Genomic DNA, 24,883 nt, shown 5'->3' on the forward strand with positions numbered 1-24,883 from the left:
TCAGAGGTTTATCAGTTTTTTTTAGTGTTTTCAAAGAACCAGATTTTTAGCTTTCTTGAAAACAAACCTTGTTTGTTTTCTATTTAATTACTTTTTGCTTCTTATTTTGAACTTCCCTCCCTACTACTTTTTTGTGTGTTTATTCTGCTGTTCCTTTTTCAGCTTCCTAAATCAGGATCTAAGCTCATTGATTATTTCTTCTTTTCTAAGTAGGCATTTAAAGCTTCAGTTGCCCTCTAAGAATTGCATCTTTATTTGCAGCTCTCATTTTGATGTGTAATATCTTTTGTTGTTGTTTGATTTCAGATATTTTCTTGTTCCCCTTATGATTTTTTCTTTGATCCATGAATTATTTTAAAATATACTTTTAAATTTCTAAGCATAGAATTTTTATTGTATCTTGGTGATAATGATTTTAACTTAGTTTCAATTTGATGACAGATCATGGTTTATATAGTCCTAATATTTTCAGATTTATTGACTTGCTTTATAGCCTAGTCTGAGGTCCGTTTTCATGTCTCATGTTGAATGCAACCTTTTATCTATAAACATTACATCAAGCTTTTTTATTATCTTGTTTAAACCTTGATTTAGAATTGCTATATTTTACTAGTGGATTGAACTTTTTGTCATCATGCTGTGATACTTTTTATTCCTTATAATGTTTTTTGTTGTAAAGTCTGTTTTATCTGATATTACTATAACTACCTCTACATTCTTTAGGTTATTATTTGCCTGTTAGGTCTTTTACTTTAAACCTGTCTCTGTCTTCACATTATGGATGTCTCTTATAGATAGCTTATGACTGGATTTTTTCATCTAGTCTTATTATAACCTTTGTCTTTTATCTGGAGCATTTAGTTGATTTACATTTATTGTGACTACTGATATATTTGTATTTTTTCTACCACCTTAGTTTGTGCTTTCAGTTTTTTCTGCTCCCCACCCTCTACCTCACTTGCCTTGCTTTGGGTTGATTGAACGTTATGTATATAATTCTCATTACATTTCCTCCCTCATTAGCTTGGAAATTATACGGTCTGTTTTCATTTGTGTCATAGTTACTCTTGACATTTTAACATGCTTAGTTAATCAGCATATTTATTCTCTTCATAAATAATTCAAGGACCCTCCCCCCCAACTTATATGCATTTTGTCCAGTGTTTTGGTTTCTTCTGTTTTTTAAAAAATTCTATACATTATTATTATTATTATTTTATGCATTTAATACTTGTTTAAATTTACCCACATATTTACCAATTTAGCTGCTCATCAAACCTCAGACCTTCTATCTAAGATCATTATCCTGAAGTACATACTTTATAATGATTTTTTTTAACTTTTTATTTTATATTGGAGTATGGTTGATTAACAATGTTGTGTTTCAGGTGTACAGCAAAGTGATTCATTTATACATGTATCTATTCTTTTTCAAATTCTTTTCCTATTTAGGTTGTTACATAATATTGAGCAGAGTTCCCTGTGCTATACAGTAGGTCCTTGTTGGTTACCCATTTTAGATATAGCACTGTGTACCTGTCAATCCTAAACTCCCTAACTATCCCTCCCTCAACCCTTCCCTCCTGGTAACCATAAGTTTGTTCTCTAAGTCTATGAGTCTGTTTCTGTTTTGTAAATAAGTTCATTTATATCATTTTTTTATAATGATAATGATGATGACTCTAGTTTTGACAATTAATGTATTTTATTTATTTATTTATTTATTTATGGCTGTGTTGGGTCTTCGTTTCTGTGCGAGGGCTTTCTCTAGTTGCAGCAAGCGGGGGCTACTCTTCATCGGGATGCGTGGGCCTCTCACTATCACGGCCTCTCTTGTTGAGGAGCACAGGCTCCAGACGCGCAGGCTCAGTAGTTGCGGCTCACGGGCCTAGTTGCTCCGTGGCATGTGGGGTCTTCCCAGACCAGGGCTTGAACCTGTGTCCCCTGCATTAGCAGGCAGATTCTCAACCACTGCGCCACCAGGGAAGCCCTCATTTTTTTTCTTTTTTAGCTTTTTTAATGAGGGTCAGTTAGAGATATACTATCTCATATTTTGTTTGTATGAAATTATCTTTCATTTTTGTCTATTAAAGTTAGTTTTGCTGAATATAGATTTTGAAGTTAACAGTTATTCTCTCAGCATTCAAGATATTATTCTATTACTTTCCCACTTCTGTTCTTATTGTTGAGAAGTTGGCTCTCTTTAAAAATATCATTCTTTTTTTTTTTTTTTTTTTTGCGGTACGCAGGCCTCTCACTGTTGGGGCCTCTCCCGCTACGGAGCACAGGCTCCAGACACGCAGGCCCAGCAGCCATGGCTCACGGGCCCAGCCGCTCCGCAGCACGTGGGATCCTCCCGGACCGGGGCACGAACCCGTGTCCCCTGCATCGGCAGGCGGACTCTCAACCACTGCACCACCAGGGAAGCCCAAAAATATCATTCTTTTTGAGGCAACTTTTTTTTCTCTGAGACTTTTTTTGGTATTTTGCAGGGTATGGATGTTTGTGTTATGATCTGATGTGTGAACTGAAGCTGAGGAGTGATATCTCTCAGCATTTGTAAAACATTTTTATCTCCTCCCCATTTTATTTCCCTTTCTTTTTGTCCTCTGTGGAACTCCAGGAAGATTTCTGTTAGACCTTGTTACTCTATCCTGCATGTCTTAATTTCTCTTTCATATTTTCTGTCTTTGTCTTTCTGGGCTGCATTGTGAATAACTTATATAGATGTATCTTCAATTTTACCCATTCGCTTTTTAAAAAAAGATTTATTTATTATTATCATTATTTTTTAACTGTATTTTTGGCTGCATTGGGTCTTAGTTGGCGGGCTTCTCTCTAGTTGTGGCATGTGGGTTTTCCCTTCTCTAGTTGTGGCGCACAGGCTCCAGGGCGTGTGGGCTCTATAGTTGTAGTGCACCAGTTCCAGAGCCGTGGGCTCTGTGGTTTGCGGCACGCGGGCTCTAGTTGAGGCACGCGAGCTCAGTAGTTGTGGCACGCGGGCTTGGTTGTCCCATGGCATGTGGGATCTTAGTTCCCTGAGCGGGGATCAAACCCGTGTCCCCTGCATTGCAAGGTGGATTCTTTACCACTGGACCACCAGGGAAGTCCCTACCCATTCACTTTTTAGCTGTGTCTGATCTATTTAACCTAGCCATTAAATCTTTATTTCAGTTAATCTATTTTATAACTAGAAGTTGTATTTTCCTGTAAATCTTGTTACTTTTATGCTTTTTTCCTCATGTTTAAAATCTGTTCTCTGAATATATTTTTATTATACATGTTAAACATACTTATTTTATATTCTGTGTCTTATAAGTTTAACAACTGAATTATTTGCTGCTGTTTCTATAGGCTCTTGCTGTGGTACCTTCTTTCTTGGTATGGTCTGTGGATTTCGACTGTGAACTTATTTTCCTTGGAATATTTTTTTGTTGTCGTTGTTGGAAATTATTTGAGGCCTATATTTAAAGTGTTTCCTCAAAAAAGGATTTGCATTTGCTTCTGCCCGGTGCTTGGGTGCAGAACTACCCTAGGATCACAACCAAAATACTTAGGTATTGTTAGTTTAGCTGCAGACCCACATAACAGCTAGCCTGTGTTTGTGAAATCTCAGTCAATGCAGGTAACTTTGCAGTTCCAGTTTCATGTGGCCGACTCTTATTAGATTTCCCCACTGTGAGCAGGACCTGGGCTTTCCTTTTATTTTTCCGTGTCCCAAAAGGCCAACAGAATGGAAACTCAGGGTCACATGGGTTGAGTGCATGTCTCCAAGGTGAAGGCTAATTGTGTGGTTGCTTAACCCTTCAAATTCCTGTTATCACTATGGTTTTGGCGTCTAAGAATGTCTTACTCTGATGTCAGCTTGATGATGCATTTATAAATAATAGGTTTTTGAAGAAATATTTAGAATTTTTGTTTTGTTTAGTGGGAGAGTAGCTGGTCTGCTATAAAGCTAAAAATAGTTGTCTTTTATCTTAGTCTTAGCCGTAATACAGCATTTATTATCCACTCAAGATATCTCCGTTTGTTCTTATCAACATTGATTCTCTTCTTCCTTTCTTTCACTTACTGAGGGTCTTGAGTGAGTTGGCCATGAAGAGGCCTGGGCTTTGTGTTTGACCTTCCTCTCTGAAACCTTGTTTTCTTACCTATTAATGGTTAGACAATTGCTAAGATACCTTCCAGCACTGGCCATGGTTCCATGAATTTATCCATCTATTTGTATGCCTTGTCCTTTTATTGGAGGGGAGAACTAGGAGAGCAGGTGCAGACCAGAGGGAGTCAGGTCAGAGGAGGGAGTTTCCGACCTCTAGGGCAGGCACTGAGCTTGACACTCTCTCTCTCACCTGACCCAAACTTTTGCTGTCACCCAGGTGCCATCTGCCTCGTTCAAGAAACAGCCTGCCTTAGCTGTCATTTGTTGCCCATTTCCCAGAGTACTGAGGAGACCCAAGAGATCTCACACCTGGAAAACGTGGAGAGTTTGGGAGGAGAATTGAGCTCCATACAGAGGGAGACGCTGCTGAAGGAAGAAACAGTTATCTAGACCAAGATAGTCTGTGCCCTGCCCTTCATCAAGCTGTGTGAGTGCACACATGTCACTGTGTGTGGCTCCCCCACCTCCACCAGTCTCTGCTACTTTTGATGAGGCTCTTGAGTGTCAAATCAACCCTCCACTTCCCCTACTCAAAGTGATTCTATCTTGCGTGTGTTTGAAATTTGTTAAAAGTTTTCTGAATTCTTCTGAGCTTTCTGAGTGATTTTTTTGGACAAGTGTTTTCGATAAAACAATGACTACTGTCTGTTAATCCATGCCTCAAAAAACAAACAGGGGTCTTCCCTGGTGGTCCAGTGGTTAAGACTCTGAGCTTCCAGTGCAGGGGGCACAGGTTCAATCCCTGGTTGGGGAACTAAGATCCCATATGCCACACAGCATGGCCAAAAAATAAACAAATGAACAAACAAAACACAACAAAACACCAGCCTCCAGCCTAGAGGGCAGGAAGGGAGGGAGGAATATTAGGAAATGATCAAGTGACGTGAGTTTTGTAAAATAAAAACTGAACAGAGTATAACCACCCCACTGTTCCAGCCATGCTGATCTCCCAGTTGTGGCTTTCCATACTCATTCTGCTGATTTAGGGTGGTCTGGCCCACTGTTACATATTTTAGAGTTTGTAGATTTTCTGTATGCCTAGTTCTATATTGTTCCTATAGGGTTTTGTGAGGTGGCAAAGTGAAAAGACTGGAACTAGGCTGTCATCATCTCCCTATAAGAAAGAAACTCCCAAGATACCTTTTGGAGAGAAATGTAATAAAAAACTAAAGACAGTCTAACTAAAACACCTATTGCCTGTTCTTCAGGTATGTATGTCCAATGTAGGTAAAATCGGAGTCCCTGAGGAAGAAAATGGAAATAAAGGAACAGAACAAGTATTTAAAACTAAAATTCAAGAAAACTTCACTAAAATAAAGTTCCTTTCTATTGAAAAGGAATCTGTTGGAAGGAGTAACATCTGCTTAGGAAAACTGATATGAGATGACCAACCTCTTCCATGATGGGGCAATGCTTTATTGTTATTATTATTATTTACTGGAATAGACACTCTGGAACAAAGCATGGCCCCATTGTGGAAGGCCTAGAGCCTCTTCCTTTATGCACAAATACTGGTGTACTATGCAAAGTTACTAGACATGAAGAAATGTGACCAACAAGAGAATAAACAACCAATAGAAGCAGATGACAGAATGATCCAAATATTGGATTTAGCAGACACAAACTTTAAAATAACTATTATTAAGCTATTATTAATGTGTTAAAGAAATTAAAAGAAGTGCAAAATTTTCAAAAAATGGAGGACACTCTACTGAGATGCCATTTCTCCCCGTGAGATTTGCAAGAATCAAAAGTTTGATGCCAACATGTTGTGTTGGCTAACCTGTGGGGAAGTAGGCACCATCATACATGGCAGATGGAAGTGCAAAATGATACAGCCCTCCTGAGGGGAATCTGGCAATACCTACAAAACTGCAGAAGTAATGCTTTAACCCAACCCAACTCTCAATTTAAGGATTTATCCAACAGATATACCTGCACACATCTTTAAGAATGACATAGGTGCAGGGTGATTAAATGCTGCAGCTTTTGCAGTAACAAATGATTAGGAGCAACTCAAATGCTCATCAACAGGAGACACTTTAAATAAATTATGTTACATCCACACCAGCTTAAAAAAAAAAGAATGAGAAAGGTCTCTAAGTACTGATATGGAATATTTTCTAGGACATATTACATGATAAAAAGCAAGGTATCTAGTATATTTCCTTTCATGTAAGAAAAGGGGAGAAGGTAGGGAAATATGTGAATATTAGTATTTGCAAATAAATAAACACTTGAAGACCGTATAATAAATGAATGAATCTTTAGAGATGGGGGTAGATTAAGAAATGGGGTGGAGGCTTCCCTCGTGGCACAATGGTTGAGAATCCGCCTGCCAATGCAGGGGACGTGGGTTTGAGCCCTGGTCCAGGAAGATCCACATGCCGTAGAGCAACTAAGCCTGTGCACCACAACTACTGAGCCTGCGCTCTAGAGCCCGCGAACCACAACTACTGAGCTCATGTGCTGCAACTACTGAAGCCCGTGCACCTAGAGCCCGTGCTCTGCAACAAGAGAAGCCACTGCAATGAGAAACCTGCACACCGCAACGAAGAGTAGCCCCCGCTTGCCACAATTAGAAAAAGCCCGTGTGCAGCAATGAAGACCCAATGCAGCCAAAAATAAATAAATAAATTTATATTTTAAAAAATGGGGTGGGTGGAGTGGGCAGAGGGAGGAGTAATCATTCTGTGTGTAACTTCTTATATGAGTTTGGCTCCTGAATCATGTACATGTATTACCTATTCAAAAATTCATATTAAATCTTAAAGGGTAAATTGGGTAATATAAGTCAAATATCCAACACTGTCCATAACAGCACTCTGAACTCCTATAACCTTCATTTCTATAGTTAGTGCTAAAACAACGTTCACATCTGCCATTTCACTCTGTACTGCTAAAGACAGGCCAGCTATGATTCTACCCATTTTCTTATTAAAGAACCAGAGAGGTGAAGCCCTCTGATGTTCAGTACAGGTTTTTAAAATTTTAAAGTAAACTCTGCTGCCTCTTAACCTGTTTCCTCTTTATGGTCATGACAACTTCTCCCGGCTTTCTGTATTTCACCTCGTAACCTCATCTCTTCTGTCTCTTGTCAGATAATTTTCTTCCTCTCTCCCTCTGCATCTGTCCCTTTCTCCTTCCCTTCCTCCCTTTTTCCCTTCTTCTTTCTTGCCATGCCCCCATGCTCTCAATTCATTCAGTACCATGTTCTTTGCCAAAAAAAAAAAAGCCTTCAATTGCTCATCTTCCTGAAATCTGCCTTCTTTCTGACAATGCCATTTCCCTAGCAATCCTTAGTTCTAGTCTGGTCTCTCAGGGCCAGGAGCATGAGGTCAGAACTTATCTGGTTTCTTCTGCAGTTTTCAGGGTACCATTCTTAATTTTTCTCCAACAATCTCTTCTTTAAACCATGGGAAAGTAGGGTCAATGATATAAAAAATCTCTCCAGATGCAAAAGCACAACATAAAACTGCAGTAATTAAAACAGTTTGGCAGGTCCTGACACAGGATACAGAGATTACAGAACAGAGTAAGAGTACTAATATAAAGCCTACTTTATAGAGGAATATAATATTTGATAAAATTAACCTTTTAAATCAGCAAGGATTATTGATCCTTCAATAAATGGTTGAGGAAAACTTGCTAGCCATTTGGAAAAAAAAAAGACTGGCTGGATTTTCTCTTTTTTTTTTTTCCTTTGATCAGAATGCATTTCCGACAGATCTCACATTTAACCTAACAATAAATGTCTTAGAAGTGTGTACAGGGGATTTACAAAATCATCTTGGAGTATGGAAGGCACAAAACAGAGAAGATTTAAAGAAAAAGGAAGGATTAATTTGAATACGTAAAACATATATTTTGCAGTGCACAGAGTTTCATTAAGAAAGACAAAAGGCAAATAGGAAAATATTTGCAAAACTTTTGAAAAAGGGCTATTTTCCTTAATTTTCAAAAAACTCATATTTCAGTAAGAAAGAGATAACCCAACAGAAACAGAAGAAAGGGTAAAAATAGCCAGTTTGCAGAAAAGGAAATACAAGTAGCTAATGAAGGTAGGAAAAACGACTTCACTTATAATTAAGAAGTCCAAACAAAAACGTGGGCATCACTGATTTCACTCATCAGATTGGCAAAGATGAAAAAGTTTGATGACATCCAGCGTTCATGAGACTGTGGGGAAATGAACGCTATCCCCCACTGTTTGTGAGAGTGGAAATTGGTGCAGACTCTTTGCAGGATAATTTGGCAATAGCTGACAAAATTTTAAATGAATGTGATTTAGATCCCATAATTCCATGTATGGGAACTCATCCTTTAGATTTATTTGCCAAAAAGTGCACAAGGAATTCTGTATGACGATGTTCATCCAGGTTTCTGGTAAATCTGAATGCTGGAAACCACCTAAATGTCCACTGATAAGCTTTATAAATCATGGGGAACACAGAACATACAGTGGAATACTGTAGAGCTGGTAAAGAGTGGGGTAGATCAGTATGTGTAGGTGTGGAAAGATATGTTGTTTACTGAATAAAAGCAAAGAGCAGAATAGAATATAGTATGATTCTGTTTATGGAAAACAAACAGGATAATGCGTTTTATGCTTAGTTTGCCTATTACATTTCCGAAAAAATTCCTGAAACCTGCTTCATGGCCTCATCCTAACCTCTGATTCCTCAGGTCTCCGTGTTTTTCTTGTTGGTTTCGGTCGCTCCCCCACTCAGCTTGGACTCCATGGTCACTCAGTACAACCTTCTCCCACTAGAGCCCTCACTCCCCCCACGCCCTTGGCATTCTTTCATAATCATCCTTATGACCAATCCTAATATTGGATTAATCCAGCTGTTTTCTTAGCCCCCAGACTGCATAGACAATTGTGTGGATTGATTCTGTCACTTATTTTGTTTTGTTTTCAATATCAGTCATTCAGTGTTGCTTGACAATCTTTTCATTCATTCTATGATTTTTTTCCTACATCATTCCTCACAACAGATATGCTAATCTTCACTCCATTATTTAGGCTGCAACCTATCATTGTCCCCTGCACTCTCAGCAGGCAACATCACTGAGAAAAGAGGTTAAGAATGAGCTCCTTAAACACTTCTCTAGAATAATTTTAAAATAATCTATTTCAGCGTAAGCAAACTACAGCCCTTGTGTCAAACCCAGCCCTGGCTGTGAGCTAAGAATGGTTTTTACAGTTTTAAAGGATTGTAAAAATGAAGAACAGGCGACACACTATGTGTTCTGTCTAGGATAGTTACCATCTGGTCCTTCATAGAAAAAGTTTGCTGAGCCCTAACCTAGACCATAACCCATGTTTGATTCTTTTCTTCCCCGTTCAGAAGAGCCCCTTTCTCTTCTCCAAGGCTGACCTGGAAACCTGTGATCTGATCCAATCTCTCTTTGCCTCTTCCAGAATGCCTTCTTCCTTGTGTCTTCTCCATGGCAAGCTGAACGATGGTTTTTGAAATCGCTCGGTATAGTTCAGTTTTCCAAGACAGACTAAGTCCATCAGGCTGTTTCTCTTGGTCCTCGATGGTTCAGCCCTGTCCCTCTTGGATGTGAGGGCATATTAGCAAATGAGGAGGCGAGCCAACAATATTTCCAAGATGGGTTGATAACGAAATTTGTACTATAAAAGGATGGGAGACCCTGTGAGCAGGGCTGGACTTTGCCCTGGCATGTGGTATAAGGAATGGACCCAATGTTACCTACTTCCAGATGACCAACCAGTTGTCTGCTTTCTAAAAGTACATTCTTATTGATATGAGATGTGGCCTTTGTCATTTACTAAATGATTCCACCTTCTCTCTCATTCTCCAGATCCAATCAATCCCTAAACTTTGCCAATTTTACTTTCCCAATATGTTTGATATCCAAACTCTCCTTGCGATCTGTAGTCTCACGACTGCCCCAGTCCTGTCTCTCATCCTTTCTCTCGGGGACTGCATTATTTAGCTTCGTTTAACCCACAGTCAGTCTTCTCATCTCCCCACCTCCCTCGCCTCTTGCTCAGTCTCTCTTGCAGGTTTCTCTGTAGCACCTTTCTAAAATCGGTCCCTTCTCGCCTTTAAATCTTTCCGCGGCTTCCCATTGCCTCCAGGTCACCTAGCTCAGCCGCCTGCTCTAGCGGCTCTGAGGGAGCGGGAAAGCCACCAGTCCCCACCATTTGCTGGGCTCGTCGTGCTCCCTCCGCATGGGGGCACCTGACCTCACTCTTGGGTCCATCCATCAAATCTGAGCTCAGGTGCCGGCTCCTCCAGGAAGGCTTCCCTGACTAGCGCCTACGCCTACGCCCCCACACACTACCCAGGGTGGAGGCCCCTTATGTGAACCCACAATACTCGGTGCTACCCTCCATCACCCTCCGCCCCTAACCCTCGCAAAAAGCGCTGGAGGCTGCAATAAACACTTGTCGACCGACGGGTCTCTAAAGTCTTTGAGGGAGGCGCCGTACCCGGCGGTGCGTCCGGTGGGTCCTTCCCACCGGAGGAACGCAGGTGCAAAGGCACGGAGGCGCAAAGGGGCCTGGGGACCGCGAGCCTCGAGGGAAGTAGGTAGGCGGGGGAGGAGCCCCTGGTGGTCCAGCGCGCGCTCCCGAACGGTCCCCGGGGACGAGCGACCATCGAGACGCACCGGCCTCCGAGAGTCCTAGAGGGGAAACGGAAGGGGCCCTTCCTTGACGCACCTGTCTGACAGCGTCCGTCGCCCACTTCCGGTCCGCCGCGGGCCCGGGCGAGCCCGGCACAGGTGCGGGGCTGCGGGGCCTGCTGCGGGCCTCGGCAGCTGCGAGGCTGTCGCTGCGGGCGGCGCGTCTCCCCGGAGCTGACTCCCGCGGCACCGAGCGGGACCCGGGGGGCCGCACCGCGCTGGGCTCAGGTAGGAGCGAGGCTGATCCCGCCCGGCCAGGGTTGCCTTAACGGAGGGGTGTCCACGAGCCTGATCTCTTGAACCAAAGCGGAACACTGTGAAGAGTGAGAGTGGTCGTTTTAGAACCAGACGCTCATTCAAAGGAACCATGGGTCGCCTGTTTGTCAAGTGCTAGGGGTAAAAGATGAGTGAGGACCTTTCCTGACTAAAGGGAATCTGGCAGACGGAGAGAGACAGAGGGGTAAACATTCGTACTATAATGCGGTAAATGCAACCATGAACAAATGCAATAGCTAGAAAGCCAGGAAAGAGAAATCTCAATTGATGCACCAGAGAAAATGAATAGACTGAAAATGTCAGTAGATTTAAGATAGGTAGGTAGGTAGGTAGGTAGGTAGATACCTAGGTAGATAGGTAGATACAGTAACTTCCAATAGAATATTAAGCACACACTTGGGACGTACATAACTGACAATTGCTTATTCTCTGCTCTGTTTAGAGTGAGCCCATCCCCCTCCCCAAGTCTACTGCAAGCCTCTTCTTTCTCATGAGTACTTGAACCTGCATAAACCTTTCTGTCTTTTTGGCCTCCCATGTTTCTCATCTATACCATATGTTTTGGGAGGCCGACGTTGGCCTGCAATCTAACCTCTTACGTCTTCAGTTTCTGAAAAGCAGGGGAAGTAGTACTCACCCGATAGGATGGTTGTAAGTATTAAATGGGAGTATGTGCTCACATGCTTTCTGAATGGTAAAGCCTACACAAGTTAGAAATCTTTTGATCAATTATAGTAATGATATATATATATTGTTCTCTTGTTTTCTTTAGGCTGAGTACACCGTCACATCCTAGCCACCAGCAGGTCTATTGGTTTTACCTCCCAGATGTCTTGACTTTGTCTGCTTCTTTGTCACCACATTGATCTAAGTCTCTTATCTCCTGCTTGGACCACGGTAAGTGCAGTTTCCCTTCTTGACCCTTCTTATCTATTCTCTATTGACACTTCCCAGACAGAGTGACTTTTGAAGAACATGTATTTCCCCACTAAAATAAGGAATAAGAGTAAAGCCCATAATTCTTAGTGTGTGCCCAGGCCCTCGATAATGTGGTTTCCGCCTGCCTCTGAGCTCTTTCCCTCCCTCACCCTGCTGAAGCCACACTGCACTGGGGCTTGTTCTCAGACTGCAGAGTAATTTCTAGCCCCAAGGCTTTTGCCTGGAATGCTCTTTCAGTGATTGGCTCATCTCATTCATTCGTTGGGTCTTAGCCTAAGCACTATTTATTCAGAAAAGCCTTCTCCAAGTCTCCAAGTTTTTTTTTTTTTTTTTTTGCGGTACGCGGGCCTCTCACTGCTGTGGCCTCTCCCGTTGTGGAGCACAGTCTCCGGACGCGCAGGCTCAGCAGCCATGGCTCATGGGCCCAGCCGCTCTGCGGCATGTGGGATCTTCCCGGACCAGGGCATGAACCCATGTCCCCTGCATCGGCAGGCGGACTTTCAACCACTGTGCCACCAGGGAAGCCCAATGTTTTTTGTTTTTTAATATATTTATTTATTTGGCTGCGCAGGGTCTTAGCTGCGGCACGCGGGATCTTCATTGCCATGTGGGGGATCTTTAGTTGTGGCATGTGGGATCTAGTTCCCCAACCAGGGATCGAAACCAGGCCCTCTGCACTGGGAGCGAGGAGCCTCGGTCACTGGACCACCAGGGACGTCCCCAAGTCTCCAACTTGATTGTCCCCATTAACACCCTCCTTACTTCCTTTTTAGAACTTATCCCCATTTATAATTTAAATTTATTTGTTTCATTTTTTTTGGCCGAGCGCATGGGGCTTGCGGGGATCTTAGTTTCCCCCACCAGGTACTGAACCTGTTCCCTCGGCAGTGAAACCACTGGACCACCAGGGAATTCCCTAATTTTTTTTTTTTCCTGTCTGCTGTACCAGTATGTGAGTTTCAAAGGGCAAGCACCTTGTCTATCTTGTTCTCTGTTGTATTTCTAGTTTCTGTGGGTCAGACATAGATACATGTCGAATGTATATTAAGTGTTGGAAGAGTGGGCCCTGGTGACTAACCTAGTTATAACCCGTCTTATATTTTTCTATGATTGTAGTGTTGTCTCTCTCTTGAGATTTTAAGCTATTTGTGGGTATAAGCTAAGTCCTAATTTCATTGATGTAGAGAACAGAACTGGGATGACCTGACCTTCCCTGTGTCTTATTTATGCTGTTCTCATTGTCTGTCTGGTCTTCCCAACAGACCCTCAGTCTTCTGGGAGGGGATGTGAAGATGCTTAAAGAGTGTCCAGGGATGGCAGAAGATCATCAGCAGCAAATGGGTGTCCCTGTGGTAAAACTGGAGAAAGAGTTGCCGTGGGGCAGGGCGAGGGAAGGCCCCAGCCCGGAGACTTTTCGCCTGAGGTTTCGGCAGTTCCGCTACCAGGAGGCGGCTGGTCCCCAGGAGGCCCTCAGGGAGCTCCAGGAGCTCTGTCGCCAGTGGCTGCGGCCCGAGCTGCACACCAAGGAGCAGATCCTGGAGCTGCTCGTGCTGGAGCAGTTCCTGACCATCCTGCCCCGGGAGTTCTACGCCTGGATTCGGGAGCACAGCCCAGAGAGCGGCAAGGCCCTTGTGGCCGTGATGGAGGGCTTCACGGAGGGAGCCCTGGAGGCCAAGGCGGTGGGTGAGAAGGGGGATCTGGGTCTCGTTCTGTTGGTGCGGGAAGCGAGAGGTTTGAGGAAGCAGTGGGAGTGGATGAGGCGCAGAATCTCCCTCCTCTGGTCCCAGACCATCTGGGGTACTTTTTGGAGGGCAGAGGAGTTTTCATCAAGGAAAGCCATTCCCAGGGAAGACGCAGGGCTGGTGGAAGGGCTGTCAGCTCCTGTTTTGGTCATCAAGGCAGAGGCCTGGCCATATTTCCCTTGTGAGCCTCGGGTCCAAAGGAGGCAGTTTTGATCTATTTCAAGGGCCCTGGTAGACTCATTCCTCTTTGGGCAGAGATGCATATGGGGATGCAGGGAATTCTGGAATTCCACTTGGTGAGTATTCTTCCTGAGACGCATTGTCTGGAACAGTGCTGTTTCCACGTCTGGGACGTTGGCTGAGACGGCTCACGTAGTGAGTGACTTTGCATCTCAGATGCTCCCCTGGGACTCTGGCCATGTGTCTGTCCCTCTCTGGTAGTTTCCCAATTGCCGTCTGGGAAAGAGAGGGCAGGACTGAACGTTACCGTTTTGCTTGCAGGTAACAAGCTGTCTTCATTGTGTTCTCCCTTTTCCCACCGCAGTCACCCCTGACTTCCTGTATAGTCCTAAGAGTTGTTTTGTTTTTTTACTCCCTACCAAGGAGCTTAAAAGTGGACCAGGAAAGGCCTGTTCTTGTGAGTTCTGGTTTTCCTTGCTATTTCTAGAGCAGTTTTTTTCTCACTGATTCACTGCACAGTCTAGGCTTTGTATTTTATACTTTCAGCATCTGTAACTGGGGAATCTTTTTTCTAATAGTGAGTGTTTTGGGCTAAAGTTCTCATTGGAATAATAATAACATCTCTCTGTGATACAGTTCATGGTAGAATTTGATCAGTATTGAGGTGGGCAGAAGGGACCCTTGTAAAATGGCATGGATGCATAGAAGTTACTCAGCGCCTGATAAAGACAGTTTAGCCTCCTTTTCACCTTCTCACTCATGTCCTGGGGAAGAGCCGAGCCGGCTTGTCCTTTGTCTCCCCTGCAGCTGCAGTGGGTCTCTTTTTTAGGTTTTAATTCGACTCCTTTCATAACAGCCTTATGCAGGCCTCATCCTAATAGGTGTTGGGGCCTGTTCTTCAATTCCGTGCCGTATGCAGGGAGAGCAGGAGGAGACAGCACTTTGCAGAGGTCCTTGGGAGCCAAGTGTCCACCTGGGGCCCGTGGAGGTCAAGCCCGAGTGGGGGCTGCCCCATGGGGAAGGAATTCAAGGCCTCGACCAAGGCGCTGAGGAGCAGCTCAACCAGGACCCTGGAGAGGGGACGCAGGCCTTCCAGGAGCAGGGTAAGCTGCAAGCAGTGGGGAAGAAAGGGCACAGAGAAGGGTGCTTCGTGCCCTGCCCCCTCCCCTTTCCTTTACAAACCCTGCAGTTGATAAACTAAGTTACCTGTAGCGTGCAGTTCTGAGTTTTCTTGGCTACTTCCTGGACTTCAGTAGGAAACAGATGAAGTGAAATTGTTTTCTGTAGCTCGACCTCCTGATTTCTGCGGGGGATATCTGGTATCATGCTCTCTTATCATTTCTTCTCCTTTCCCTCACATCCCTTCTAGAAACTGCCAGGAAATATGTAGCTGACATGTAGGGATATTTTTTTTAAGTGGGCAGATAAACTGAATCCCTAAAAGTGACATGTGACTTATTGTGTTGCTGAATCTCAAGGGGGGTTATTGCCGTAGTGCGACTTGGGAGCGTGAATAGCCCTGAAGGGCAGCGCATATTGGGTTGGGCCCTTCTTCCCAGCGGAGAACAGGGTAGGGTACACCCACACCTACCTGTCTGGAGTCTCCTTATGGTTCCTGGGGTTCTTTGTGTCAGGCACTAGACGCCTGTGGACGAGCTACTGCAGGACAGCGCTAATCCTGCTCCTGGTTTATTTCCCTGCTCAGCTCTGCCAGTTCTTCCGGCTGGTCCTGGCCTCCCTGCAGTGAGCACCAGAGACCAGGAGATGGCAGTGGGGTTCCTTACAGCTGGATCCCAGGTGAGCTGTGACTGCTCTTCAGGGATTGCAATGTCGCTTTGAATGAGGCTCACCTTCCCCAAGATTTCTCCTCCCAGCGGAGCACCATCCACAGAGTTGAATTATTCTACCTTTCTTGTTCTGATGGATGTGACAGCTTCGTTTTCTCCACTTTACATCCTCAGTTATTAATTTGAATTGAGCCTTAGGCCAGCGGTCCCCAACCTTTTTGGCACCAGAGACTGGTTTCGTGGAGCACAAGTTTTCCACGGATGGCTGTGGGGGGATGGTTCAGGCAGTAATTCGAGCGATGGGGAGCGATGGGGAGCGGCAGAGGAAGCTTCACTCGCTCGCCGCTCACCTCCTGCTGTGCAGCCCGGTTCCTAACAGGCCGCGGTCCGGTACCGGTCCGGGTGTTGGGGACCCCTGCCTTAGGGTCTAGGCATGAGGCTCAGTTCACTCATTTGGATTACTCTTTGTTTTTTTTTGTTTTTTTTTTCCTCCATCGACTCAGTATTGCTCTTGTAATTGTGAGGAGGAAGACATTAGTGGTGGAAATCCCAGAGGCGTGTTCTAGGGTGTGGTGGATGGCCAGGAGGTCAGTAGCCCTTTGTGGGTACGCTTTATGGATGCTTCTGCTGCTGCTCTTCCTCTGGACCCCATCCTCCCCCCACATCAGCAGGAGGGAGGCGACTCGAGTGGGCGCTCCCAGGAGCCCCGAGCCGAGTTCGGGTCTCTCTGGCCCCTCCTGTGGCCGCTCCAGGAGTTTTGGCCTTATTAGCACTTCTCGGCCTGCCACAGATGGGGGTCACCGGAGCACAGGTGGGGCACTCCTGCCATGGTGAAAATCTCTCCCATGGGATGTCCAGTGTTCCCCGGGAGGTGGGGGATTTCCACTGTGGCACTTCCCTGAAGGGGACATTGAGTCTTAAAGTGAAGAGCTCCTTATAGAAGAAAAGATGTCATTTGGCAGGAAAAAAGAAGTGACTCCAGTTTTTTTGTTTTTTGTTTTGGCCGCGCCACGTGGCTTCTGGGATTGAACCTGGGCCCTCGGCAGTGAAAGCACAGAGTCCTAACCACTGGACCACCAGGGTTAGGGAATTCCCACTTCAGGGAATTCCCAGAAGTGACTCAAGTTTGAGCTCACTAAAGCAGTATTTGGGCAAGGGTTGATGCCTGTGCTGTTTGCTGTTTTTCAACACAACGTTGTTCTTAAGGCAGGGCCAGCCCGAGTTTTTACTTATCTCTGAGGGAAAGTCAGTTCTGGTTGAGGGGCTAAACAGCAGCCCCCAGTCTCCATCAAACATGAGGATCGAGTGGAGGTGACTGAACGGTGGAAGTTAGAGGCCGCAGTCGTTGGGTACCAGCCAAGTGGCTGCAGCAGAGGCTCAAAAATACAGTGGCTCAGACAAGTCCATCGTTCTCTGCCGTTAAACTGTCGAGAGGGAGGCACTTCTGGACCATCTAGGGACCCGCATTCCTTCTGTCTTCCTGCTCTGTTCTCCCTGGAATGTTGTCCCCTGTGTCTCTCTGCTTTTCCAGTGCTCCTACCTTGGGATTACTTCTTTATCCATAGCCGTCTCCTGTGCTGTTTCAGGGGTTGGGCCCATTTAAAGACATGGCCCTGGCTTTCCCCGAGGAGGAGTGGAGGCACGTGACCCCAGCCCAGATAGACTGCCTTGGGGAGTACGTGGAACCCCAGGACTGCGGGGTCTCACCTCCAGGTAAGACCGTTTCCATCCCGGAGGTAAGAAACTGAGGAGTTTTGAAAGCTGTAGGTCAGGGTTCTTGTCCTTGCCCCAGATTTCAGAACCTGATGCTACTGATAAAGGAAGGGAATATCATGGCAGATGAGTAAACGGGTCTGTGGAAAGCGCGTGGACCAAGGCACATAAGGAGCTGGCGAGGTGCTTTCCTGGGTCAGGAGAGGAGCAGACAAGGAACAAGAAAACACCAGGTAGTTATTCTGGCTGAAATGAGACAGGTCGGTCGTTAGGATGCCCTGAACGAACTCCTACTGTGTCTGTGGTTGAAGGGAACTGAGGGCTTGAGAGTAAGAGAAAAGAGGGATCCTCTGATCTCTTTCACCAGCCTGTGTTTACGGAGCGCCCCCTGTGTGCAGGCCCCACGTTAGCAGTTCTGTGTTGGGACAGGACTGACGTTCATGAAACCTCGGAGCCCACAGTATGTGGGTGCAGGAGGGCACGGGGCTGTGGTGGGATCTCAGCCGTGGGAGGGGCTGGTGTGGGCTGGTGTTGCAGAGCAAGCAGGGCCCGGCCGGGCGTCTCAGGTGGCAGCCGGGTTTTACCTGGGGTCAGAGCTGGGAGGAAAGCTGCTTGTGGGGGAGGAGCAGCAGGAGAAGGTAGGAGGGAAGGGTGAGCCTGGGACGTGCACACCGAGGGCCCCCCGGGGACAGCCGGTGAACACTCGGGGGGGCGCTGGGGACGAGGGCTGACAGCCCCGCGGCTTGGATGGGGTGGGCGGTGGGGAGAGGGGAACCGTGGCTGCGAAGGGCCCCCTCCTTTGTTCCCTCTGATTCTCTCCTTCCTCCTCTCATCACTTCTTTGTAAGTGATGTGCTGACCACTCACCTGTACTGACGTCTCCTGGTCTTTTTTCATCTTAAAACATGTTAAAACATGTTTCATCTTAAAACATGCAGAAGTATCGAACAGTCGACCCATTAACAACAGAGGTTTGATCTGTGTGGGTCCACTTCCACGTGGATTTTTTTCAATGAATACGTACTACAGTCCGTCGTGATCTGCTCTTGGTTGAATCTGCGGATGAGGAAGCTTGGATACGGAGGGCCGACTGTAAAGTTAAATGTGGATTTTTGACTAGCGGTCATCACAGAGTAGTGGCAGTGGCAGTATACTGGGGGGGGGGGTTTGGCTCGGGAGGCCTGGGTCCAGTACAAGGCTGTCACCCATGATGAAGAGATGTGCGATTTCTGTGATGGCAAAGGACGTGGAACCCCTCCGAGGTAAATGCAGAGCGCAGGATCCGTGCATGGTGCACCCGTGGAGGTGCCAGCATCCTAGCGCCTTCATCCTGGCGCTGGGGACGGGCCTCTGCCAAGGACGCCACTGTGTTCCCAGCAAGTTTTTACACCCTCCTGGCCATTCTGACTGTTCTAGAGACTGGCTTTATGCTTGTCCTCTTATCCGCTCGCTGTTTCAAAACAACCCACGTACTTCCCTAACGTTTACGCTGAGACTGGGTGAGCCGGAGGTCTGCTTCCCAAGCATAGCATCCTCTAGCCATCTCAACCTTGAGTCTTCCTGAGAGTTCTTCCCATGTGATTGCAGCTCTTGCATTGACAACTGTCTAGGATTGGGCCTGAGAAAATAAACATAAATTTCATGATACATGATATATAGCTCGTACTCACATTTCCCCACGTCCAGTTAGATTCATGCATTGCATTTAATTTTAATTTTGCTGTTCATAACACCTCAAACCTGGAAACTACCCAGATGAATATCAGCCAGATTAATAAGGAGAGTGTAATATACTCTTACAGTATGACATCATACACTGATGAGAAAGAATGTACTGCAGCTACAGCTACACCACGATATAGGTGAATCACACAGGCGTAATATTGAGCAGAAGAAGCAGACACAATGTGTGAATCAAATATGTAAAGTTTGGGAACAGGCAAAAATACTTTGTGGTGATAAAAGCCTGGATAACACATTACCCTGTGGGCAGGATGGTGTCACCAGTCACCAGAGGGGACGGGAGGAGCTTCTGGGTGCTGGTGATGTTATTTCTTGAAGTGGCTGCTATGTAATGGTCATCTTCATTATGAAAATTCTTTCAGCTCTTTATGTTTTGCACACTTACTTTTGTGAAAGGTGCAAAATAAAAGAATACATCAGAAGTGAGAGCTGTGTCCTTCATATTTTATCACATCACGAGGCATGAAATGTCCTTTTTTCCTTTATCTTTTTTTAAAATCAATTAATTAATTAATTTTTGGCTGCGTTGGGTCTTCATTGCTGGGCGCGGGCTTTCTCTAGTTGTGGCGAGCGGGGGCTACTCTTTGTTGTAGTGTGCGGGCTTCTCATTGCGGTGGCTTCTCTTGTTGTGGAGTATGGGCTCTAGGTGTGTGGGCTTCAGTAGTTGTGGCTCGCGGGCTCTAGAGCGCAGGCTCAGTAGTTGTGGCGCACAGGCTTAGTTGCTCTGCAGCATGTAGGATCTTCCTGGAGCAGGGCTCGAACCCGTGTCCCCTGCATTGATAGGTGGATTCTTTTTTTTTTTTTTAAAGAAATTCATTTACTCTTTTTGGCTGTGTCGGGTCTTTGTTGCTGAGCGTGGGCTTTCTCTAGTTGCAGCGAGTGGGGGCTACTCTTTGTTGTGGTGCGTGGCCTTGTCATTGTGGTGGCCTCACTTGTTGCGGAGCACGGGCTCTAGGCGTGCGGACTTCAGTAGTTGTGGCACATGGGCTCAGTAGTTGTGGCTCACGGGCTCCAGAGCACAGGCTCAGCAGTTGTGGCGCATAGGCTTAGTTGCTCCACGGCATGTGGGATCTTCCTGGACTAGGGGTTGAACCCATGTCCCATGCATTGGCAGGTGGATTCTTAACCACTGTGCCACCAGGGAAGCCCCTCCCTTTATCTTTTAATGGGCTTGCCTGAAAGGACTCTTTCCCGTTTAAGCATCACCTGTCATTTCCCTCTTCTTTTCTTTTTGGCTTCTTTGCTCCCTAGTACCTCTTTTCTCTCTTCTCCTTCACTTCCTCTTGATCTTCTGTAAACAACTATTAATTTAGAGAGAGTATAAGAGGGATCTGAGGAAGGACTTGTAGAGGGCGTTTCAGTCCTAATCAATACGCCGAGGTAGAGGTAGTCTGGTGCAGACTGGATTCATTCACTCATCCGGCAGTCGTGAAGCGTCTGCCCTGAGTCAGTCCCTGTGCCAGGCTCCCAGAGACCCAGCTTACTAAAACAGCGTGAGGTGGAGGGCACAGTGCAAGCAGCGACAGTGAGCTGAGGGGGGGCGTGCAGTGCCAGCAGCTCCCCGTTGCTGGAACAGGTCTGTGATCCTGGGGAAGCTGAACATCTCAGATGACCGTAGAACAGCACGTGCAACGAGGTCAGTCGTAAGTTGTGGAATAAATGGTGCTAATTGAGTATATGTGTCGACGAGACCCAGGATGGGGCAGTAATCGGGGCAAGTTCCTTAGAGGAAACCACTGAGTTAGATTTTGAAGGAAAGCAAAGTCTGACTTAGAAGGAAGTTAAGAGGGAGGGCATTAAAATTTAGCAGACTGTTCTGTAAAAGGGCATGGAGATTGTCTGAGCTTGGGCTGCTGTAACAAAATACCAGAGAATGGGTGGCTTAGACAACAGACATTTATATCTCACAGTTCTGGAAGCTGGGAAGTCCAGGATCCAGTTGCTGGCATATTTGTTGTCTGGTGAGGGCCTCTCTTCCTGGTTCATGGGTGGCCACCTTCTTGCCTTGTCATCACGTGGCTGAGGGAGAGAGACGTCTTGTGTCTCTTCTTTTTTTTTTCTTTTTTTTGCAGTACGCGGGCCTCTCACTGTTGTGTCCTCTCCCGTTGCGGAACACAGGCTCCGGACGTGCAGGCTCAGTGGCCATGGCTCACGGGCCCAGCTGCCCCGCAGCATGTGGGATCTTCCTGGACCGGGGCACGAACCCGTGTCCCCTGCATCGGCAGGTGGACTCTCAACCACTGCGCCACCGGGGAAGCTGTTCCTTTTTTTATAAGGACCTTAATCCCATCGCGAGGGATCATGCTCACGTGACCTCTGTGTGTGCAGAGAGCCAGCTCTGGCTTCTCTTCTTAGAGGACATAACCCCATCCTGGGCGCGCCACCCTCATGCTCTCACCTAATTAGTGCCCAAAGGCCTCACCTCCTAATAGCAGCACCTGGGGACTTAGAGCTTCAACCTGTGAATTTGGGAGGGAACACAAACAGTCCGTAATAGATGGAAAGAAGTAAAGGAATGTCTGGTTTTAGAGTCAGAGAAAGTCAAATGTACTGAGGTTGTTGGTTAAAGGAAAAAAGAAGGAATTGTTAGTGGGACACCCTTAGAAGCCAGGTTCTAACATGTAAGTTTACCTTCAGATCTGTTTCAGTATCGGTCTGTATCTCCTTTGTCCTGTAGGCTTGGGGAGAAAGGAAAAGGAGGCGAAGACCCAGCTGGCAGACCCCAAGGGGCCACTTGCTCGGGGGCTGGCAGAGAGGTTTGGGGAAGCCTCTCTCCAGGTCCCGGAGCTTGGAAGAACCTGTGAGCAGGAGGCCGGGAGCTCGGTGGGAAACGCGCCTGGGCCGCCTCCTCCCCAGCGCGGCATTGCCCCCCTGCCTGATGACCTCAAGACCCACAGCTCCTTCTGGAAGCCTTTCCAGTGCCCTGAGTGCGGAAAAGGCTTCAGTCGGAGCTCAAATCTGGTCAGACACCAGCGGACCCACGAAGAAGACAAGTCCTACGGCTGCGGGGAGTGTGGGAAAGGCTTCGCGCTGCGTGAGTACCTCCTGAAGCACCAGCGGACCCACCTGGGCAGGCGGCCGTATGCGTGCGGCGAGTGCTGGAAGACCTTCAGCCAGCGGCACCACCTGGAGGTCCACCAGAGGAGCCACACGGGCGAGAAACCCTTCCAGTGCGGGGACTGCTGGAAGAGCTTCAGCCGCCGGCAGCACCTGCAGGTGCACCGGCGGACGCACACCGGGGAGAAGCCCTACACCTGTGAGTGCGGCAAGCGCTTCAGCAGGAATGCCAACCTGGCCGTGCACCGGCGGGCCCACACCGGGGAGAAGCCCTACGGCTGCCAGGTGTGCGGGAAGCGGTTCAGCAAGGGGGAGCGGCTGGTCAGGCACCAGAGGATCCACACTGGGGAGAAGCCCTATTGCTGCCCTGCCTGTGGCCGGAGCTTTAACCAGCGGTCCATCCTCAACCGGCACCAGAAAACGCAGCATCGCCAGGAGACCCCAGGGCAGTGAGGGTGCCCGGCCGAAATGCCCCTCTTTTGCTCACAGAAGGTGCCGGAGAAGGCGGGGCCTTCTGGAACCACCAGGCGGAGGGAGACCTCGTTGGAGGATGCGCCCCCCTTTACTCACTGAAGGGTTGGGGGCGTCGAGGGACGTTGGGGGCCGAGAGGCGCTTTCCCCCATTTTCTTTCCACTCGTTTCACACATAGGGGAAGGGAGAGGCCTGGTTTATTTGAGAGGCCAGAGGGCACAGCATCTCACGTCTCCTACCCAAGTGGTGCTCGTACTTTCTCTTACCCTTTTTGAGGAAGCAGTATCCAGACTTTCAGTTCAGGTCCCGGTTTTTCTCCTTCAGTGGATGTTCACGTCCACCTCCTGAGCAAGTCTGGTTGTCAAGGTGAAATCTTGTCCCGCGTCGGCAGCTTGAGCCTCGTTTTTCTGAGGGCTGCGTCCCAGCAAGAACATGAGCTCTGTCTCCCTGCCTTCCCCCAATTCTCTTTTCCGTTTAACAGATACTTATTTGTTAAATGACACCTACTGTGCGCCTGGTGCTGGGAGTGCAGTGAACGAGACAGATGAGACCTCATTCCCCTGGAGCTTCTGACTGGGCCCTGGAAGCAGACTCGTTAATAACGCAGAGCGCCCTCAGTTCCCTTCACAGCGAGGGCTGAGCGAGAGGAAGTCCTCTCAGGCTCACTCTGCGCTCCTTCTGCCCTGCCCCTCCAGGAGCCTGATCTTCTCCTCCCAGCTGGGGTCGCTCAGGCAGCCTCCTTTATTTTATTTTATTTGCAGCCCCCTTTGTCTCTGTGACAGTCTACTCTCGTTGGTAGTTTCCCCATTCCATTATTCCTTGAACAATAACAACTGTCCACACATCTGTTAGGAAATTAATATTTTGCTGTTGATCACTGTATAAACATGAGAGTATTTTAAAAAACATCCAGGTCTGTATAAAATTCTAATTAAGTGAGGCCAAAAGATGAACTAGTATTAATAGCCTGTATCTGATGGCACTTTACAATATATATAATGCACTGCTTCCCTGTTTTCTCACTTGACTCATTCCACAAATATTTATTGAGGCCCGACAGTGTGCCAGGAACTCTTCTAGGTGCTTGAGGTACATCAGTGAATAAAATAGGCGGGGTGTGGAGGTGGGGTGGGAAATCCCTGCCCTCGTGGAGCTTATGTGTTGGTCAATGTATTTGATCTTCAGAACCACCCAAAGTGGAACCCGTGGCTGCTCTCCGGGACCCTCTGGACCTGGCATCTGAGCCTGTGCCTCAGTCCTGTCAGCTGGCCCTGAAATGCATTCGCCACCACCTACCTCTTGTTCCTGCGTCATCTCCGTTCTCAGTGCATCTCGGTCCTTGTCATCTGAGAGGTACTTGGGGTCCTCAGGGCCACCTGGAGATGATGAGATGGTAGCAGTCTGTTTTGCATGAGTGCCAAGTTAGGAAAAACAAAGATGTTTGTAGGCATCAAAAAAACACATTTTTTTAAAAATGAGAAGATGCAGTGTTTGTAAACATGTTTAAGCTTTCTTATATTATTTTGCCATCGTTAAAGGTTTTCCTTTCTCTTGGACATTCTGGAAACTGCCTAACTAGCCTGGACCGTGCTGCAGTGTCGTAATGCTGTGCCTTTGGACGCCGGCTGCTGAGTGATTAGTGTTCTGACGGGACTGTAAGTTAGTCTGTCTTTGGACTGTGTCCTGTAACTGCAAGATGTGATCTGTCTCATGGTGCCTCTTGATATTATATTCTTTCACTGGGATTTTTCCCCCCCATTTTCCATTGTAAATAAGGTAAATGGTAGTGACTTTAATACAGAGAGTTGCATTACTCAGTCCACCTTGAAAAACATTATTTTATCACTCATTTCTTGGCAGATAACCGTGGTGTTTACTTTTCATTTAGCGAATGACCTCCTGGCCCTTCAGTTGTCCCCACGAGGCTGCGCTGACCAGGGCGCTGTGAGATGTCCACTCTCTGAGATGCTGGGCTGCTACTTCTCAGCAACGTCGAGGTCCAGATGCAGAGTCAGCTCTTTTCTTCCCCATGCCCCAGACAAGCCAGGCAAGGCTTACAGCCACCTGGAGGCCAAACCCAATGAGAGGCTTTTCCTAAGCCTCTGGCCTGTAGTCTGTCTGACTTGGGGGCTGACCTGACCTGAGTTTGGCCTTTT

The 24,883-nt window shown here is 46.8% G+C and overlaps 2 protein-coding genes across 4 annotated transcripts in view; both read left to right on the forward strand.

Annotated features, from left to right (window-relative positions):
- The window catches only part of TMEM225B (transmembrane protein 225B), a 29,651-nt gene extending 24,840 nt beyond the window's left edge, over positions 1-4,811 (forward strand). Inside the window, exon 7 of the mRNA XM_081257556.1 lies at positions 4,377-4,811. Within this exon, the coding sequence (XP_081113682.1) occupies positions 4,377-4,549 (173 nt within the window). The 3' untranslated portion in view covers positions 4,550-4,811. The remainder of the gene's footprint in view (positions 1-4,376) is intronic.
- Positions 4,812-10,936: 6,125 nt separating this feature from the next.
- ZSCAN25 (zinc finger and SCAN domain containing 25) lies at positions 10,937-24,540 on the forward strand. Of its 3 annotated transcripts, XR_014017677.1 has the most exons (8): positions 10,937-11,047; positions 11,868-11,992; positions 13,297-13,713; positions 14,876-15,059; positions 15,662-15,753; positions 17,330-17,456; positions 21,876-24,080; positions 24,266-24,540. XR_014017677.1 is itself a non-coding variant. In XM_081257418.1 (7 exons), exons 3-7 carry the CDS (start codon positions 13,327-13,329, stop codon positions 22,706-22,708), a joined length of 1,665 nt encoding a protein of 554 aa, XP_081113544.1. In that variant the 5' UTR covers positions 10,937-11,047; positions 11,868-11,992; positions 13,297-13,326; the 3' UTR covers positions 22,709-24,540. The 3 variants fall into 3 exon arrangements, 2 of the variants coding, with proteins under 2 accessions (XP_081113544.1, XP_081113543.1); XM_081257418.1 differs by having other exon boundaries at positions 13,297-13,717; positions 14,838-15,059; positions 21,876-24,540; XM_081257417.1 differs by having other exon boundaries at positions 21,876-24,540.
- Positions 24,541-24,883: the final 343 nt, after the last annotated feature.

Source organism: Mesoplodon bidens (genome assembly GCF_964165515.1).
Source record: "Mesoplodon bidens genome assembly, chromosome: 15".
NCBI classification, from domain to species: domain Eukaryota; kingdom Metazoa; phylum Chordata; class Mammalia; order Artiodactyla; family Ziphiidae; genus Mesoplodon; species Mesoplodon bidens.